Source organism: Bombina bombina, chromosome 7, assembly GCF_027579735.1.
Source record: "Bombina bombina isolate aBomBom1 chromosome 7, aBomBom1.pri, whole genome shotgun sequence".
Taxonomy (NCBI): domain Eukaryota; kingdom Metazoa; phylum Chordata; class Amphibia; order Anura; family Bombinatoridae; genus Bombina; species Bombina bombina.
Window position 1 is genome coordinate 17,976,229 of NC_069505.1, and position 19,184 is coordinate 17,995,412.

At 39.6% G+C, this 19,184-nt stretch overlaps 1 protein-coding gene across 1 annotated transcript in view; it reads left to right on the forward strand.

Annotated features, from left to right (window-relative positions):
* Window positions 1-19,184, forward strand: part of LOC128635721 (protein-glutamine gamma-glutamyltransferase 5-like) — a 73,634-nt gene that overhangs the window by 17,109 nt on the left and 37,341 nt on the right. The window contains exons 2-5 of the mRNA XM_053688842.1: window positions 10,142-10,321; window positions 13,658-13,900; window positions 15,422-15,540; window positions 18,195-18,323. Of these exons, the coding sequence (XP_053544817.1) occupies window positions 10,142-10,321; window positions 13,658-13,900; window positions 15,422-15,540; window positions 18,195-18,323 (671 nt within the window). The remainder of the gene's footprint in view (window positions 1-10,141; window positions 10,322-13,657; window positions 13,901-15,421; window positions 15,541-18,194; window positions 18,324-19,184) is intronic.

Below are 19,184 nucleotides of genomic sequence, written 5' to 3' on the forward strand. Positions count from 1 at the left end.
TAAATGCTTCTTTATCTTATATCTGTCAGTAAACCAAAGACCAATACAAAGGCCAGAAACTTTCAGAATAGGTGGGGATACAACAGGCTAAATCAACTATTTCAAATGCCAATATAAAGATAAAGGAAATAGTTGTAAACAATTTTATACACTCCAGCAGGTAAAGTGGATCATTGGGAACAAATTAAAGGGGAGACAAAAGTAAACTGTCCCTTTAACGTCAGACTGCGGTCACAGGGAGCTATTGGCCTGGATAAAGGGATGTCAAGGACAAGGGAAGTGTTCTGACGGAGGAACCCTGTTTGGGTACCAGGTGGTCCGTCACATATTTCTCTAAGGATTTTACAACACATTATTACTGGCACCTACTTGTAATCTGTTCAGACAAGGCATATTTGTAAGGTAATGATCTGTTAGTGTGCCAAGAGCTTGGGGCATAAGGTGATGTTGATAGAACATTGTCAAATGACCAAGTGTGTTACTGAATTGCCTAATCATAACTAATTACTTCAGCTAAACTGACTATTTTGGGTGTGAACAGGTGAGAACAAATAATGCAGTTGCGCAGGCCAAAAATTGTTTTTTTTTCTTCCCATATGATATTTGTTAAAGGGACAGTCAAGTCCAAAATAAACTTTCATGATTGAGATAGGGCATGTCATTTTAAACAACTTTCCAATTTTTTCTTGTATCACCAATTTTGCTTTGTTCTCTTGGTATTCTTAGTTGAAAGCTAAACCTAGGAGGCAGCCTTTAATCTGAATGCATTTTGACCACTAGAGAGTGTTAGTTCATGTGTGTCATATAGATAACATTGAGCTCATGCACGTGAAGTTACCTTGGAGTTAGCACTGATTGGCTAAAATGCAAGTCTGTCTAAAGAACTGAAATAAGGGGGCAGTTTGCAGAGGCTTAGATACAAGGTAATCACAGAGGTAAAATGTGTGTTAATATAACTGTTGGTTATGCAAAACTGGGGAATGGGTAATAAAGGGATTATCTATCTTTTTATACAGCAAAAATGCTGGTGTTGACTGTCCCTTTAAGGGGGGGTGTTCAAAATACAAGCAAGCAGCAGCATGAAAACATTATTTTGTTTTGTTTTGGTGGGGGTTTTAGGGGTCAGGGTTGACTTACGTACTTATTGACTGACATGGGAATTGATCAACTGGAAAATAAATTGCTGGATTGTTATGAAATAGTGTAAATTTGACACATTTTCCGGGTGCAGAAACACCTTTTAACCCCTTGAACAAATCAACTACATTTATTTGGTCAGATGACGCCTTCCTTCATTTGTCCCAATCTGATTACACATAAATATCTGGGGATGGACTGAAACATTATTACACTTCATGTGGTTTGTTAGCAAGTTTCTTGTGCCACTTTACAGATCATCTGGGGTATTGTGTGCAGTTCTGGAGACCATGGGGTAAATTTAACTATGTGCGGGCGGACATGATCAGCTGTAGCATACGCTGTCGGCATTTATGATTGAACCAGTCGTTCTAGTGAAATGCTTGTGCAATTTCGTCCCCTGCACATTCGCTGCCATTCAACCGCTAGCAGGGGGTGTCAATCAATCCGATCGTATTCGATCGGGTTGATGTCTGTCCGCTGCCTCACAGTAGACGGACAAGTTATGGAGCAGAGGTCTTTAGACTTCTGTTTCCGGCGAGTCTGAAGGTTTGCGGAAACAAGGGGCCTCAAGCTCCATACAGATCTTGATAATTCGGCTCCTAGGGGTTAATCTTCTCTTTAGGACGTTTTTCCTCTTTGGGCTAATTGTGTTGAAATACTTTTAGTATGTGTGTGGCTTATGTTTTATACAGGGATTTATGTATAAACCTAACATTTGGCAGTTGGTTTTCTTTGCTTGCTTAGCTAGAACAGACTGACAGACTGCTTGAGCGTTTGTGTAAATTAAGCTCCGGTGTTGTAGGCAGAGGGAAATGCGCGCCTTTTACTTGCTGAGTTTCCTCTCTGTGCCGGTCATGTGACTTCTCTCTGCTGTCAGAAATCACGGAGCGGAGCAGCGTAATTGAATTTCAGTCTCTTCAGTGTTGATCTACTATATGATCGTTTTAGAGGCTTCAGGCAGCCAAATTGTGTATAAGTGTTACGGTAAGGCCCCTCAGACTGTCTGAGGTGTAGGGGGCCTGATTGGTTTATTTTCATAACGTTAAGCTGCTGTGGTATTAAAAATTCTTAAAGTGACAGTGTATTTAAAAAAATTCTATAATTTGGGGAATTTGTTATTTAGTATTATGGGCATGGACCAAGACTCTTTTGACAAATGCGTGTTATGCCTAGAGGCACAAATTGTTTTGCCTATGCAATTCTGTGCTGCATGCTTAGCTAGAACACTTCAATTTAAAGATAAATTGTTGCCCTCTGAGCCCAATGTCTCTCAGGATGATGCTGTTCAGGCAATGCCACAGCTTTTTCCTTAAATGTCCCAAGCCTCTATGGCGTCACATACAGTGCCCTGCAGTTCCTCTCAGCCTTCTGGAGGAGTTTATTTGCCGGCAGATTTTGCTGCACAGGTATCTTCTGTGGTAGCTGCGACATTATCTGCTTTTCCTATGCTGGGAAAACGCAAGAGGAAAATTAGACATTCAGATAGTAAGGTTTCTGCCCCACCTACTGCTACACAGGTTGCCCTCTGAGAGTGAAATGTAAGATTTGGACAGTATTATTCCTTTATCTGATACTGAAGCAAACTTCAGATTTAAGCTTGAACACCTTTGTGTACTGTTAAAGGAGGTATTGGCTACTTTGGGCGATTTCGATACTTCTGTCGTTGTCAACCCTAAGAAGTCTAGTAAACTTAATAAAAATACTATGATGTTCCTTCCTCTATGGAAGTTTTTCCTGTCCCAGACCCTGTGACAGAGATTATTTCACAGGAATGGGAGAAGCCAGGAATTCCTTTCTCCCCATCTCCTGTATTTAAAAAGATGTTTCCTGTTGCTGGCTTCATTAAAGATTATTGCGCAAGGTACCTAAAGTAGAAGGGGTTATTTCTACTCTGGCTAAGAGAACTACGATCCCTATAGAGGATAGCTGCTCCTTTAAGGATCCCATGGACAAAAAGCTGGAAGCTTATTTGAAGAAGATGTATGTTCATCAAGGTCTTCAATGGCAACCTACAGTTTGTATTGCCACAGTAGCAAGTACGGCATCTTACTGGTGCAACGTCTTGTCTGAACGAATTTAAGTAGAGACTCCGTTGGAGTAGATACAAGATAGGATTAAGGCTCTCAAACTAGCCAATTCCTTTATGTTTGATGCTAACATGCAAGTTATAAGACTGGGAGCCAAGATGTCTGACTTCACTGTCCTAGCCCGCAGGGCATTGTGATTAAAATCTTGGTCAGCTGATGTTACCTCTAAGTCCAAGCTTCTGTCGCTTCTTTACAAGGGTAAGACCTTGTTTGGACCTGGTCTGGTAGAAATAATTTCTGATATTACGGGTGGAAAAGGGTCTTTTCTACCACAAGACAAGAAGAACAGACTCAAAGGATGTCAAAGTAATTTTCGTTCCTTTCGTAACTTCAAAGGTCAAAAGTCTTCCTCTCCCTCTTCCAAGCATGAGCAGTCCAAGTCTTCTTGGAAGCCCAATCAGTCTTGGAATAAGGGGAAGCAATCAAAGAAACCCTCAGCTGAGTCTAAGTCAGCATGAAGGGTCCGCCCCAGTGCGGGATCGGATCAAGTGGGGGCCAGACTTTCCCTGTTTTGTCAAGTGTGGAGACGAGATGTCCCAGATCCTTGGGCTTTGGACATAGTATCTCAGGGTTACAAAATAGAATTCAAAACTTTCCCTCCAGGGGCAGATTCCACCTCTCAAGAGTATCTGCAGACCAGGTAAAAAGAGAGGCATTTTTTAACTGCGATCAGGACCTTTCCTTCCTGGGAGTGATTGTTCCAGGGAACAGGGTCTAGGATTCTATTAAAATCTGTCTGTGGTTCCCAAAAGAGAGGGAACTTTTCAAGCCATTTTAGACCTAAAGTGCCTCAACAAGTTTCTCAGGGTACGATCCTTCAAAATGGAAACCATTCATTCCATTCTTCCTTTATTCCAAGAGGGTCAGTTCATGACGACCATAGACCTGAAGGAAGCATATCTTCATGTTCCCATCCACAGGGATCATCACAAATACCCGAGATTCGCCTTTTTAGACAAACACTTTCAGTTTGTGGCTCTTCCGTTTGGCCTTGCCACAGCTCCAAGAATTTTCTCAAAGGTTCTGGGGGCTCTCTTGGCAGTGACCAGGTCCCGGGGGAATTGCAGTGGCGCCATACCTGGATGACATATTGGTTCAGGCGTCAACTTTTCAACAAGCAAACTCTCATACAGAGATCTTGTCTTTTCTATGTTCCCATGGTTGGAAAGTGAATCTGGAAAAGAGTTCCCTTGTTCCAGCTACAAGGGTGGCTTTCTTAGGGACCATAAAAGATTCCCTATCAATGAAAAATTTTCTGACAGAGGTCAGAAAATCCAAAATGATCTCTTCTTGCCTCTCTTTTCAGTCTACTGTTCAGCCATCAGTGGCTCAATGTATGGATATAATTGGTATGATGATCGCTTCCATGGACATTATTCTCTTTGCTCGATTCCATTTGAGAGCTCTGCAATTATGCATGCTCAGAAAATGGAACGGAGACCATTTGGATCTGTCTCAGTGGATAGATATAGACCAGTCAACAAGAGACTCTCTCCCATGGTGGCTTTCTCAGGACCATCTGTCTCAGGGCACATGCTTCTGGAGACCTTCCTGGGTGACCACGGACGCCAGCCTGCTAGGCTGGGGAGCAGTCTGGGACTCGTTAAAGGCGCAGGGACTATGGACTCAGGAGGAGTCTGCTCTTCCCATAAACATCTTGGAGTTGAGAGAAATTTACAATGCTCTGATGGCTTAGCCTCAATTGTCTTTAGCCTGGTTTATCAGGTTTCAGTCTGACAACATCACCTCAGTGGCTTACATCAACCACCAGGGAGGAACTCGGAGTTCCTTAGCCATGAAGGAGGTGGCTCAGATTATTCAGTGGGTGGAAGCTCACAATTGTTGTCTATCTGCCATCCACATTCTTGGAGTGGACAACTGGGAAGTGGATTTCCTGAGCAGACAGACATTTCATCCCGGGGAATGGGTTCTCCATCTGGAGGTGTTCTCCTGGTTAACTCTCAAATGGGGGGTGCCGGAGTTGGATCTGATGGTGTCTCGGCAGAACGTCAAGGTATGGTTCAAGGTCAAGAGATCCTCAGGTTGCTCTGATAGATGCTCTGGGGGTTCCTTGCGATTTCGGTCTAGCATACCTATTTCCTCTGTTTGCGCTCCTTCCACAAGTTATTGCTCGTATCAAACAAGAGAGAGCATCAGTAATTCTAATAGCTCCTGCATGGCCTTGCAGGATCTGGTATGCAGACCTAGTGAAGATGTCATCTCAGCTGCCTTGGTGGTTGCCTCTGAGGAAGGACCTTCTTAACTCAGGGTCCATTCCTCCATCCAAATCTCATTTCTCTGAAGCTGACTGCTTGGAGATTAAACGCTTAGTTCTGTCTAAGCGTGGAGTCCGTCATTGAGATCATGATCCAGGCTTGCAAGCCTGTTACTCAAAACATTTACCATAAGGTATGGCGTAAATACCTTTATTGGTGTGAATCTAAGGGCTACTCTTGGAGTAGGGTCAGGATTCCTAGAATTTTGTCTTTTCTCCAGGAAGGTCTGGAGAAAGGATTGTCAGTCAGGTCTCTGAAAGGTCAGATTTCTGCATTATCTATTTTGTTACACAAGCGTCTGGCGGATATGCCAGATGTTCAATCTTTTTGTCAGGCCCTGGTCAGAATCAGGCCTGTATTTAAACTTTTTGCTTCTCCTTGGAGCCTTAATCTTGTTCTTAAAGTTTTGCAGGAGGCTATGTTTGAGCCAATGCATTCCATAGATATTAAGTTGCTATCTTGGAAGGTTTTGTTTCTTATTGCTATCTCTTCTGCTTGGAGAGTTTCGGCTCAGCTTTGCAGTGTGATTCGCCTTACCTTATCTTTCATGCGGTTCTTCGTACTAAATTGGGGTTTCTTCCTAAAGTGGTTTCAGATAGAAATATTAATCTGGAAATTGTTGTTCCTTCTCTCTGTCCCAATCCTTTTTCTCATAAAGAACGTCTGTTGCACAACTAGGATGTTGTGCATGCTCTAAAATTCTAATTATCACAGGAGAGGCACAGCACAGGTACTGCAAAGGTAAAGGTGCACAATTCCCAGGTTCTGCCCAAACCTCAAATCCAGTATACTTCCAAAAAAGGAACAGCACCACAACGACTGTAGTTCAAAGTAGTTTTATTGGGCCATCAACAGATACACAGCACGACGTTTCGGTCAAAAGACCTTAATCATGTGAGATAAAAACAAGGCCTAACAACCACACCTATATACCCAACTGGGGAGGAGGAGACAATTACCTGTTACAGGTGTACATTAATCATTATTAGCAATCAGATGCAAACATTCAAAAATCCACAGCTCCATCTAGAGGTGAGAAAAGGCCATCACTTCTAATACTCTGAGACCTAGAAGAATACAAATAAATTATTTGTAACACAATGCTTAGCATTTAATCTTATACACATTATCACACTCCAGTCTATTTCTTTGTTCATACCCAGTGGAGCTAGAGATTGCAAAGTGTAGATCCAAAATGTTTCTCTGCACTTTAACATTCTCTGTCTATTACCCCCCCTCCTAGGTTTTTTAATTTGTTCAATTATTTGATATCCGAGTTGGGATATATTGTGTCCTGCTTGTAAGAAGTGGTTAGAGACAGGAGCATCCCTATTACCACAACGTATATTGGATTTATGTTCATTGATCCTGTCTCTAACCCTTCTGGTAGATTCTCCAATATAAATTTTTGAACAAGGACACTTAATGAGGTATATAATGTACTCAGAATTACAGGTAAATAAACCTGGGATTTTATATTTTCTCCCATTAAGGGGATGTACAAAATGATCTCCTTTTATGATGTTGCTACAATTGCAGCATCCCAGACAGGGAAAACAGCCAACCTTAGGGGTAGATAAAAAAAAATGAATTGAAAATTTTTCTTCTTGGACCCTACATCAGCTTTAATAAGAACATCTTTTAGGTTCTTACACTGCCTGAAATTCAACAATGTTAGGGTTCAAATCCCTTAATATAGACCAGTGTTTCCTAATGATCTTAGTTATTTTATCACTCAAAGGGTTAAACTGAGATACAAAATCATTCGCTCGTCCTTATCCTTGTCTTTCCTCTTTTTATTGCTATAGTCACCCTTTAAGATAGATGTCCTAGATACGTTCCCAATCTCTCTAATCTGTTGTTCAACTAGTGGCTTTGGATAACCTCTTTGTAAGAAGAGGTTACCCATTTCCTTTAATCTGTTCTGTGCCAAGACCTCATCAGACACAATCTTTTTTACTCTGAGCAATTGACTTTTAGGAAGGCTATTGATCCAAGGAGGATAGTGAGCACTCTCATATTTTAACAAACTGTTTCTGTCACTATTTTTCCTATACAAATCAACTAGCAATTTCCCATCTTTTTTATAAACAGTTGTGTCAAGGAAATCAATCGATTCCTCACTACTCACTAGTTTTAGTTTAATGTATCTGGTAGAGATATTTAAGTCAGCTACAAATTCAAGTAAGGAGTCCATGTCGCCCCCAATATGCCAAATATGTCGTCTATATATCTAAACCAGCATATCCCATGTTGTAGGAATGCTCTGTGTGTATACACAAACCTCTCCTCATAGATATTCATGAAGACATTGGCATATGTGGGGGCGACATTGGACTTCAATGCAGTGAGTAGTGAGGAATCGATTGATTTCCTTGACACAACTGTTTATAAAAAAGATGGGAAATTGCTAGTTGATTTGTATAGGAAAGATAGTGACAGAAACAGTCTGTTAAAATATGAGAGTGCTCACTATCCCCCTTTGATCAATAGCCTTCCTAAAAGTCAATTGCTCAGAGTAAAAAAGATTGTGTCTGATGAGGTCTTGGCACAGAACAGATTAAAGGAAATGGGTAACCTCTTCTTACAAAGAGGTTATCCAAAGCCACTAGTTGAACAACAGATTAGAGATATAGGGAACGTGTCTAGGACATCTATATTAAAGGGTGACTATAGCAATAAAAAGAGGAAAGACAAGGATAAGGACGAGCGAATGATTTTTGTATCTCAGTTTAACCCTTTGAGTGATAAAATAACTAAGATCATTAGGAAACACTGGTCTATATTAAGGGATTTGAACCCTAACATTGTTGAATTTCAGGAGGTACCCATGCCCGCCTACCGGCGGTGTAAGAACATAAAAGATGTTCTTATTAAAGCTGATGTAGGGTCCAAGAAGAAAAATTCTCAAACTTTTTTATCTACCCCTAAGGTTGGCTGTTTTCCCTGTCTGGGATGCTGCAATTGTAGCAACATCATAAAAGGAGATCATTTTGTACATCCCCTTAATGGGAGAAAATATAAAATCCCAGGTTTATTTACCTGTAATTCTGAGTACATTATATACCTCATTAAGTGTCCTTGTTCGAAAATTTATATTGGAGAATCTACCAGAAGGGTTAGAGACAGGATCAATGAACACAAATCCAATATACGTTGTGGTAATAGGGATGCTCCTGTCTCTAACCACGTCTTACAAGCAGGACACAATATATCCCAACTCAGATATGAAATAATTGAACAAATTAAAAAACCTAGGAGGGGGGGTAATAGACAGAGAATGTTAAAGTGTAGAGAAACATTTTGGATCTACACTTTGCAATCTCTAGCTCCACTGGGTATGAACAAAGAAATAGACTGGAGTGTTACCTTGTGATTTATGCCTAAATATTTTCCTAAATTTGTGCTTACAATATTAATGGTTTGTGATAATGTGTATAAGATTAAATGCTAAGCATTGTGTTACAAATAATTTATTTGTATTCTTCTAGGTCTCAGAGTATTAGAAGTGATGGCCTTTTCTCACCACTAGATGGAGCTGTGAATTTTTGAATGTTTGCATCTGATTGCTAATAATGATTAATGTACACCTGTAACAGGTAATTGTCTCCTCCCCAGTTGGGTATATAGGTGTGGTTGTTAGGCCTTGTTTTTATCTCACAGGATTAAGGTCTTTTGACCGAAACATCGTACTGTGTATCTGTTGATGTCTTTGAACTACAGTCGTTGTGGTGCTGTTCCTTTTTTGGAAGCATGCTCTAAAATTCTACCTACAGGCGACTAAGGATTTTTGCCAGTCTTCTGCCCTGTTTGTTTGTTTCTCAGTAAAGCGTAAGGGTCAGAAGACTACATCTCTTTTCCTCTGGTTGAGAAGTATGATTCGTTCTGCTTATGAGACTGCTGGACAGCAGCCTCCTGAGAGAATTACAGCTCATTCCAGTAGGGCTGTCTCCTCTTCTTGGGCTTTCAAAAATGAAGCTTTTGTGGAACAGATTTGCAAGGCTGCAACTTGGTCCTCTCTGTATACTTTTTCCAAATTTGATACTTTTGCCTCGGCAGAGGCATCTTTTGGGAGAAAGGTTCTTCAAGCGGTGGTGCCTTCTGTTTAGGTCTGCCTGCCTTGTTCTCCCTCCCTGTGTTCATTCTGTGTCCTCTAGCTTTGGTATTGGTTCCCACTAGTAATTGAATTAAGTTTTGGACTCTCCATATCTTCGGAAAGAAAACAAAATTTATGCTTACCTGATAAATTTCTTTCTTTCTGGATATGGAGTCCACAACCCCACCCTTGTTTAAGACAGTTATTTTTTTTTACTAAACCTCAGGCACCTCTACACCTTTGTGTTATTCCTTTTCCATTTCCCTTCAGTCGAATGACTGCAGATTATGGGTAGGGGAGTGACACTTAACAGCTTTGCTGTGGTGCTCTTTGCCTTCTCCTGCTGGCCAGGAGTAATATTCCCACTAGTAATTGAATGACGTCATGGACTTTCCATATCCGGAAAGAAAGACATTTATCAGGTAAGCATACATTTTGTTTTTCTTCATTCAATGATGTTTTTGCAAACTACTACGGTAAGCAAGATTTGTTAGACATAAATAATGATTTGATCATTTCCTGATATCCCTCTGTTCTATCAGATCTCGACTTCCAATCTGCAAATCTTCATGCCAAAGCCAACAATACCGAGCATCGCACGAGCGAGATAAGCACGCAGCGACTCATAATCAGAAGGGGCCAATCATTTAACATCAGTCTAAGGTTTAAGGGCCGAGTATTCAACCAGAGAACAGATAACATCACGTTTATCGTAGAAACAGGTATTTCTAGTGTGTCAGACAAGAAAATAATGTTTACCCCTTCTTATGTCACTCATCTTGGTCTGCGTCTTTTATACATATTGTTAGTTCTGTAATGCATTCACAAGTCTTCTGCATTCTGAGTTGAGTATAATAATTAGACAGGGAACCAGATCATGTTGTAGTTGTCATAGCTAGAAGGCACCAGGACATGAATAAATATCTAAGGACTGGATTACAAGTTGGGCGCTATTTAGTACTTCCGCTTGAGCGATACATTCGATAGAAGTAAGGTTTGTGTTGGGTAGCGCGCGTATTACATGAACGATAACCTGATGTGCTAAAAAGAAGAGGTTTGAATATTGCAATTCTATTAACGTATAGCCTCATAAACTTCAATAAAGCGCAAAATGTGGAAAAAAACTAACACCCTAACTTGTGCACAAACCAGCGTTTGCGCTAAACAACATGAAATATTAATATTTTACATTCTAATGTTCTTCACATAGCAAAATATATTCTATTTATTCATAAATACATTTATATATACAGTGCTTTCTTGTACAAAAAAAGGTGCCGGTACTCATTGAATGATATATTCTGCTCAGTAACTTTAAGAAAAGCAAAGGAAAAGCCCCTCTTGTGAAAACTAGAGTATTTACATGATGATTACAAATTGTACCTGTTATGAGTTGGCAGAGGTGGGGGTACTCAGTACCGGTGAGTACCCCCACAAAAAAAGCCCTGTATATACGTGTGATTTTGTTTGTAAAATACTTATCTATACATGTGCATATATATATATATATATATATATATATATATATATATGTGTGTGTGTGTGTATATATATATATATATATATATATATATATACCATTGTGCTCATAAGTTTACATACCCTGGCAGAATTTATGATTTCTTGGCCATTTTTCAGAGAATATGAATGATAACACAAAAACTTTTCTTTCACTCATGGTTAGTGTTTGGCTGAAGCCATTTATTATCAATCAACTGTGTTTACTCTTTTTAAATCATAATGACAACAGAAACTACCCAAATGACCCTGATCAAAAGTTTACATACCCTGGTGATTTTGGCCTGATAACATGAGCACAAGTTGACACAAAGGGGTTTGAATGGCTATTAAAGGTAACCATTCTCACCTGTGATCTGTTTGCTTGTAATTAGTGTGTGTGTATAAAAGGTCAATGAGTTTCTGGACTCCTGACAGACCCTTGCATCTTTCATCCAGTGCTGCACTGACGATTCTGGATTCTGAGTCATGGGGAAAGCAAAAGAATTGTCAAAGGATATTTTGGAAAAGGTAGTTGAACTGTATAAAACAGGAAAGGGATATAAAAAGATATCCAAGGAATTGAGAATGCAAATCAGCAGTGTTCAAACTCTAATAAAGAAGTGGAAAATGAGGGGTTCTGTTTGATAACATACTGCATTCATTTTGCCATCAATTCTAGCCAAATTTCCTGTGCCTTTGTAGCTCACACATCCCCATAACATCAGCGATCCACCTCCTTGTTTCACAGTAGGAATGTGGTGCACCTTTCACCATAGGCCTTGTTGACTCCTCTCCAAATGTAGCGTTTATGGTTGTGGCCAAAAAGCTCAGTTTTGGTCTCATCACTCCAAAAAACTTTGTGCCAGAAGGTTTGAGGCTTGTCTCTGTGCTGTTTGGCGTATTGTAATCGGGATACTTTGTGGAATTTGCGTAGTAATGGCTTTCTACAGGTGACTTGACCATGCAGCCCATCTTTCTTCAAGTGCCTCCTTATTGTGCATCTTGAAACAGCCACACCACATGTCCTGTATTTCACCTGAAGTTATTTATGGGTTTTTCTTTGCATCCTGAACAATTTTCCTGGCAGTTGTAGCTAAAATTTTTGGTGGTCTACCTGACCGTGATTTGGTTTTAACAGAACCCCTCATTTTCCACTTCTTGATTAGAGTTTGAACACTACTGATTGGCATTCTCAATTCTTTTGATATCCTTTTATATCCCTTTCCTGTTTTATACAGTTCAACTACCTTTTCCCGCAGATCCTTTGACAATTCTTTTGCTTTCCCCATAACTCAGAATCCAGAAACGTCAAGGCAGCACTGGATGAAAGATGCAAGGGTCTGTCAGGAGTCCAGAAACTCATTGACCTTTTATACACATACACTAATTGCAAGCAAACAGATCACAGGTGAGGATGGTTACCTTTAATAGCCATTCAAACCCCTTTGTGTCGTCTTGTGTACAAGTTATCAGCCCAAAATCACCAGGGTATGTAAACTATTGATCGGGGTCATTTGGGTAGTTTCTGTTGTGATTATGATTTAAAAAGAGTAAACACAGTTGACTGATAATAAAAGGCTTCAGCCAAACACTAACCATGAGTGAAAGAAAAGTTTTTGTGTTCAATATTCATTCATTCATATTCTCTGAAAAATGGCCAAGAAATCATAAATTCTGCCAGGGTATGTAAACTTATGAGCACAACTGTATATATATATATATATATATATATATATATGTGTGTGTGTGTATGTGTGTGCGCGTGTGTGTGTATGTATATATATATATATATATATATATATATATATAAAGGAATCTCTATTTAATAATACTTAGAACATATTCACTTATGTGCAGAACATTGGAATGTGAAATACTTACTGTACAAACACAGTTAAAAACTTTATTAAATATGAATAGTGCATAAATATGATTTTTCATGTTTTCAGCTACTTGACTGCAAAGATCTTCAATGCACTTATATATATGTCTATGTGTGCATACATATATTTATTTATGTGTTTATATGTGTATATATGTCTGTAAATACATAATATACACATATAAATACATATGTACACAGATATTTATATATTTAGACATGTATTTTTAAAACAATTTTATTAGACATTGTTAAAATGAGTGTAGCTGTACTGTTAAATATAATTTTGATTTTTTTTGCGCAACTTTTTTGACTTGAGTAACAGTTAACCAGAGCAGTGAAGACTCAATATCCCAACACACATTAAACTGAATTACGCTCAAGCAAATGCGTTTACTTTCAACTTGTAATACACATGCTACTTGCGACACGCGCAAAGAGCTGTGATAAACTCTTTACCGCTTGCAAGCAACAGTAAGCCCCCCACTCGAAATCTAGCCTTAAGTTGGAAAAGAACCAAAAATATATTGCTGAAACACTTTCATATGAAGTAGAAAAAGGTGCCTCATTGCCTTGGTGGAATAGGTCATACAGTATAAGTTAAATAGTTTACGATATTACTTTCGGCCTCTGTGTTTCTTTCCCTTTGACAAAATGTACTGTTTTTCATTATTAGGGAATAAATACCAGGAACCTTATAGAGAAAGAATCACATTCTCCCTATCGACTATCAACAGTAAAACCGATTGGAGCGCATCAGTTACAAGCAGTAGCGACAATTCTGTGCAAATATCAGTTTTTCCTCCTGCAAATGCCACCATTGGGCTTCACAATCTGAAGGTTCAGATAAATAATCAAAGATTAAATATCAGCCATCTTCTTGGTGAATTTATCGCACTCTTCAACCCATGGTGTCCTGGTAAGGCTTTAATTTATTTGGTAATGTCCTATAGTCAAGCAGACATAAGGATACTGAGATGGGACCTAACCCACCATGGCTCTCAAATGCATGTGCTATGGGATAATGCTTATATCTAGACCATATAGGTAGTATCAACCATATTCCTCTGAACCTACAATCTAGAGGTTGAGTAGAGTTAGACAAAAAAATGTTAAGGGGCATATTTATCAAGTTCTGTATGGAGCTTGATGCCCCTGTTTCGGCTCGCCAGAAACAGAAGTTATGAAGCAGTGGCCTGAAGACCGCTGCTTCATAACTTGTCTGTCTGCTCTGAGGCCACGGACAGAAATCAACCCGATTGAATACGATCGGGTTGATTGTCACCCCTGCTAGTAAGCCGCAAATCTGCAGGGGGCGACATTGCACCAGCAGTTCACAAGAAACACTGGTGCAATGATAAATGCCGACAGCGTATGCTGTCGGCATTTTTCGATTTGTGCGGTGGACATGATACACTACTTCATATAATGTCCGCTCACACATTGATAAATATGCCCCTTAGGGTTTGTTTGTTTTACCTTGTAGACTAGTTTCTTGTTGCAGTAATGCTGAGATAAGGTAGCTGTATGGTTATATTGGTGAGGTACCAGTTGGGGAGTATCTAAAGATGCATGTGGAAAGATCTTTAGTTGGGAGATTATTTATTGTTGTGTACATTATTGTAAGTATTTTACATTAATACAGTAGCACATGGGAAACCAGGGTATGACAGGGAGGTACAACTGATATTGACTGTTGAGGGAGATGAAGGAGTCTGGAAGAAGTTTAGCACATAATGAAAAGAGGACAGACAAGTGTTGAGAAGACCTGTAGTCAAATGGAAACAAGATAAGGGAGTGAATTCACGTTGGTTGCATTGTGTTTAGTTCTTGGATATGAGTGAAATATATTCCAAAGGAAGTGAGATTCCATGACCGTGCACTTGGGTAGAAGTGTTGATTATAGAGTGGCCCCACTATATGTAAGAATACTCAGGGGCTTAGAAGTTCCATGCTTGGGATATTAAACTGTATGTAGCATGAGGACATCAAGAAGGAACTTCCAAAGAGAAAAGCTTGATACCTGGATGATTAAGGAGGGAGTAATGTCTGGGTAAGGGAGGTATCATACATCTTACTTTATGGAACCCGGGATTAGAAATAAATATAAAGAGACCATGTCATAGAATGTGGTGTGTCCCATAATGTAACAAAATGTCATTGGTTGCATTTGTTTGCCCCCCCCTCCCCCCACAAGGTGAGTGGAAAAGTGGGAAATTGTAAATTAAAATAAATGTGTATTTGGCACTATTTATTTGTTTAGTAAGATCCATCACTTTAATGTTTGCAGCTTTTAATTACAATTAATTAAGGGGTATATATATCAGGTAAAAGAGGTCATAATGTATATGACGTCAAATAGCTAATTTAGAACAGAAAATAATTATTCTTGATGATACCCAACCAACATAACCAATATAACACTGTCTCATTTACTTAGAGGATTCTGTTTTCCTGGAAAATGAAGAAGAGAGGAAGGAGTATGTCATGAATGAAAATGGATTTGTTTATGTGGGTAATGCGGACTGGATTGTACAACAGTCATGGAACTATGGGCAGGTAAGCTTACCAGATACCATTGCTTGGAGGAATTTGGCACCAAATCCTTGAGTTGTGTACTCAGACAAACAAAATTACATCCTTTGTTGTATATCATTGGGTTTGTTTATATTATTAGCATTTGCTCAGCCAAAACTAGATGTGCAAGTGTTAGGACCTACTATTCACGAGAATGTGGTGATGTGGTGAAAATGATACATGGTCTACAAAGAGCAATGTTTGTCTAGGGCAAAATATATAAATAAAATAATAAAATGCAGCAACTAGCAATTTTCACTTTAGAATAATTTGCTTTTGCCATCTAGTATGCTGGCTTACCATTTATGAAGGGTTAATTGTAGAGGAGAGAATTTATGTTTAGGGTTCATTGTAGGGAAAATAATTCATAGTTAGGGTTTATTGTAGTGGAAATAATTTATGGTTAGGGTTCATTGTGAAGGAGAGAATTCATGTTTAGGGTTAATTGTGGGGGAGAATTAATGTTTAGGGTTAATTGTGGAGGAGAGAATTAATGGTTAGGGTTAATTGTGGGGGAGATAATTCATGTTTAGGGTTAATTGTGGAGGAAATAATTCATCGTTAGGGTTAATTGTGGAGAAAATTCATTGTTAGGGTTAATTGTGGGGGAGAGAATTCATGGTTAGGGATCATTGTGGGGGAGAGAATTCATGGTTAGAGCTAATTGTGGCGGAGGAAGTTCATGGGCTATACCAGGTGCTTAAATAACATAAGTTCCACTGGTACAGCAGTTGGAATCAGATGTTCCCTGGTAACTGGTAATACAAACATGTATTTAGTAACGCACACAACACGCACACAACACACACACAACACGCACACAACACACACACAACATGCACTAAAAATCATACATCATGTGCACAACACGCGCACACAACACGCACACAACAAGCACACAACATACACACAAAAATCTCACAACAAGCACACAACATGCACACAAAAAGCTCACAACACGCACACAACACGCACACAACAAGCACACAAAAATCTCACAACAAGCACACAACATGAACACAAAAAGCTCACAACACGCACACAAAATGCGCACAACAAGCGAACAACAAGCACACAAAAAGCGCACCACATGCACACAAAAAGCACACAACATGCACACAACGCGCACATAACAGGCACACAAAAAATACACAACACACACAACACGCGCACAACAAGCACACAACACGCACACAACACATACACAACACACACAACATGCACACAACACGCTCGCAACACACACACAGCAAGCACACAACATGCACTCAAAAATCACACGACACGTGCACAACACGCGCACAACACGCACACAACACGCACACAACAAGCACACAACATGCACACAAAAACTCACAACACACACGCACAAGCACACAAAAAGCTCACAACATGCACACAACACGCACACAAAAAGCTCACAACACGCACACAAGCACACAACAAGCACACAAAAAGCTCACAACACACACACAACATGCGCACAACGTGCTCACAACACGCACACAACATGCACACAAAAACTCACAACACACACGCACAACAAGCACACAAAAAGCTCACAACATGCACACAACAAGCACCCAAAAAGCTCACAACACGCGCACAACAAGCACCCAACACACAACATGCATACAAAAACTCACAACACACACGCACAACAAGCACACAAAAAGCTCACAACATGCACACAACAAGCACACAACACGCACACAAAAAGCTCACAACACGCACACAAGCACACAACAAGCACACAAAAAGCTCACAACACACACACAACATGCGCACAACGCGCGCACAACACGCACACAACAAGCACACAACATACACACACGCACAACAAGCACACAAAAAGCTCACAACATGCACACAACAAGCACACAAAAAGTTCAAAACATGCACACAACACGCGCACAACACGTACACAACACGCACACAAAACAGCACACAAAAAGCGTACCACATGCACACAACACGCACATATCAGGCACACAAAAAGCACACAGCACGCGCACAACACGCACACAACGTGCACACAACAAGCGCACAACATGCACACAACAAGCGCACAAAATGCACACAACAAGCACACAATCGCACAACACGCGCACAACATTCACACAAAAAGGGCACAACACGCGCACAACACGAGTACAACACTATATTATAGCATTGTAAGTTTATTCATGTTGCTGGAATTCAGCTGCCATTGTTGCAGGGACAGTAAAATCAGAATTAAACGTTCATGTTTCAGACAGAACAGATTGCGTCATTTTAAACAACTTTCCACTTTACTTCAGTTATCAACTTTGCTTCATTCTCTTGGAAAGCATATCTAGGTAGGCTCAGAAGCAGCAATACACTACTGATTGGTGGCTGCTCATATATGCCTCTTGTCATTGGCTCACCAGATGTGTTCAGCTAGCTCCCAAAGGATACCAAGAGAATAGAGAAATAAATGAGAAAATTCCTTAAAATAGTCTGAATTGTGTAAGTGATGAATGTGCGTCTCATGTCCCTTTAAGAGTTTTTGTGCTTTGTGTTATCCTTTGGTCAAGTAACACAAAGCTCTGAATGTGTTTGTTGTACAAATTAACCCTAACAGCTCTGTGATGTCACATTCTTCCCCTCTGCAGTTTGATGAGGATATTTTAGAGATTTGTCTACAAATTCTGGACAGGAGTCAGTCTCACATAAAAGACCCCCAGAAGGATTATTTCCGGAGACACGATCCTGTGTATATCAGCAGAGTGGTTAGCGCTATGGTACGTAATCACATTCTTCTGCTTTTTCCAATTTACTTCCGTTGTCAAATTGTTTTTGTGTTCTTGTTATTCTTTGTTGAAAAGCAGGAAGGTAAGTTCAGGAGTGTGCATGTGTCTGCAGTACTATATGGCAGCAGTTTTGCAACAATGTTGTACATTTGTAAGAGCACTAGATGGCAGTAGTTTTATAAAAAATTTATACATTAGCAAGAGCACTAGATGGCAGCAGTTTTATAATAATGTTATACATAAGCAAGAGCACTAGATGGCAGCAGTTTTATAATAATGTTATACATTAGCAAGAGCACTAGATGGCAGCAGTTTTATAACAATGTTATACATTAGCAAGAGCACTAGATGGCAGCAGTTTTATAACAATATTATACATTAGTAATAGCACTAGATGGCAGCAGTTTTATAATGTTATACATTAGCAAGAGCCCTAGATGGCAGCAGTTTTATAACAATGTTATAGATTAGCAAGAGCACTAGATGGCAGCAGTTTTATAATAATGTTATACATTAGCCAGAGCACTAGATGGCAGCAGTTTTATAATAATGTTATACATTAGCAAGAGCACTAGATGGCAGCAGTTTTATAGCAATGTTATACATTAGCAAGAGCACTAGATGGCAGCAGTTTTATAACAATGTTATACATTAGCAAGATCACTAGATGGCAGCAGTTTTATAACAATATTATACATTAGTAATAGCACTAGATGGCAGCAGTTTTATAATGTTATACATTAGCAAGAGCACTAGATGGCAGCAGTTTTATAATAATGTTATACATAAGCAAGAGCACTAGATGGCAGCAGTTTTATAATAATGTTATACATTAGCAGGAGCACTAGATGG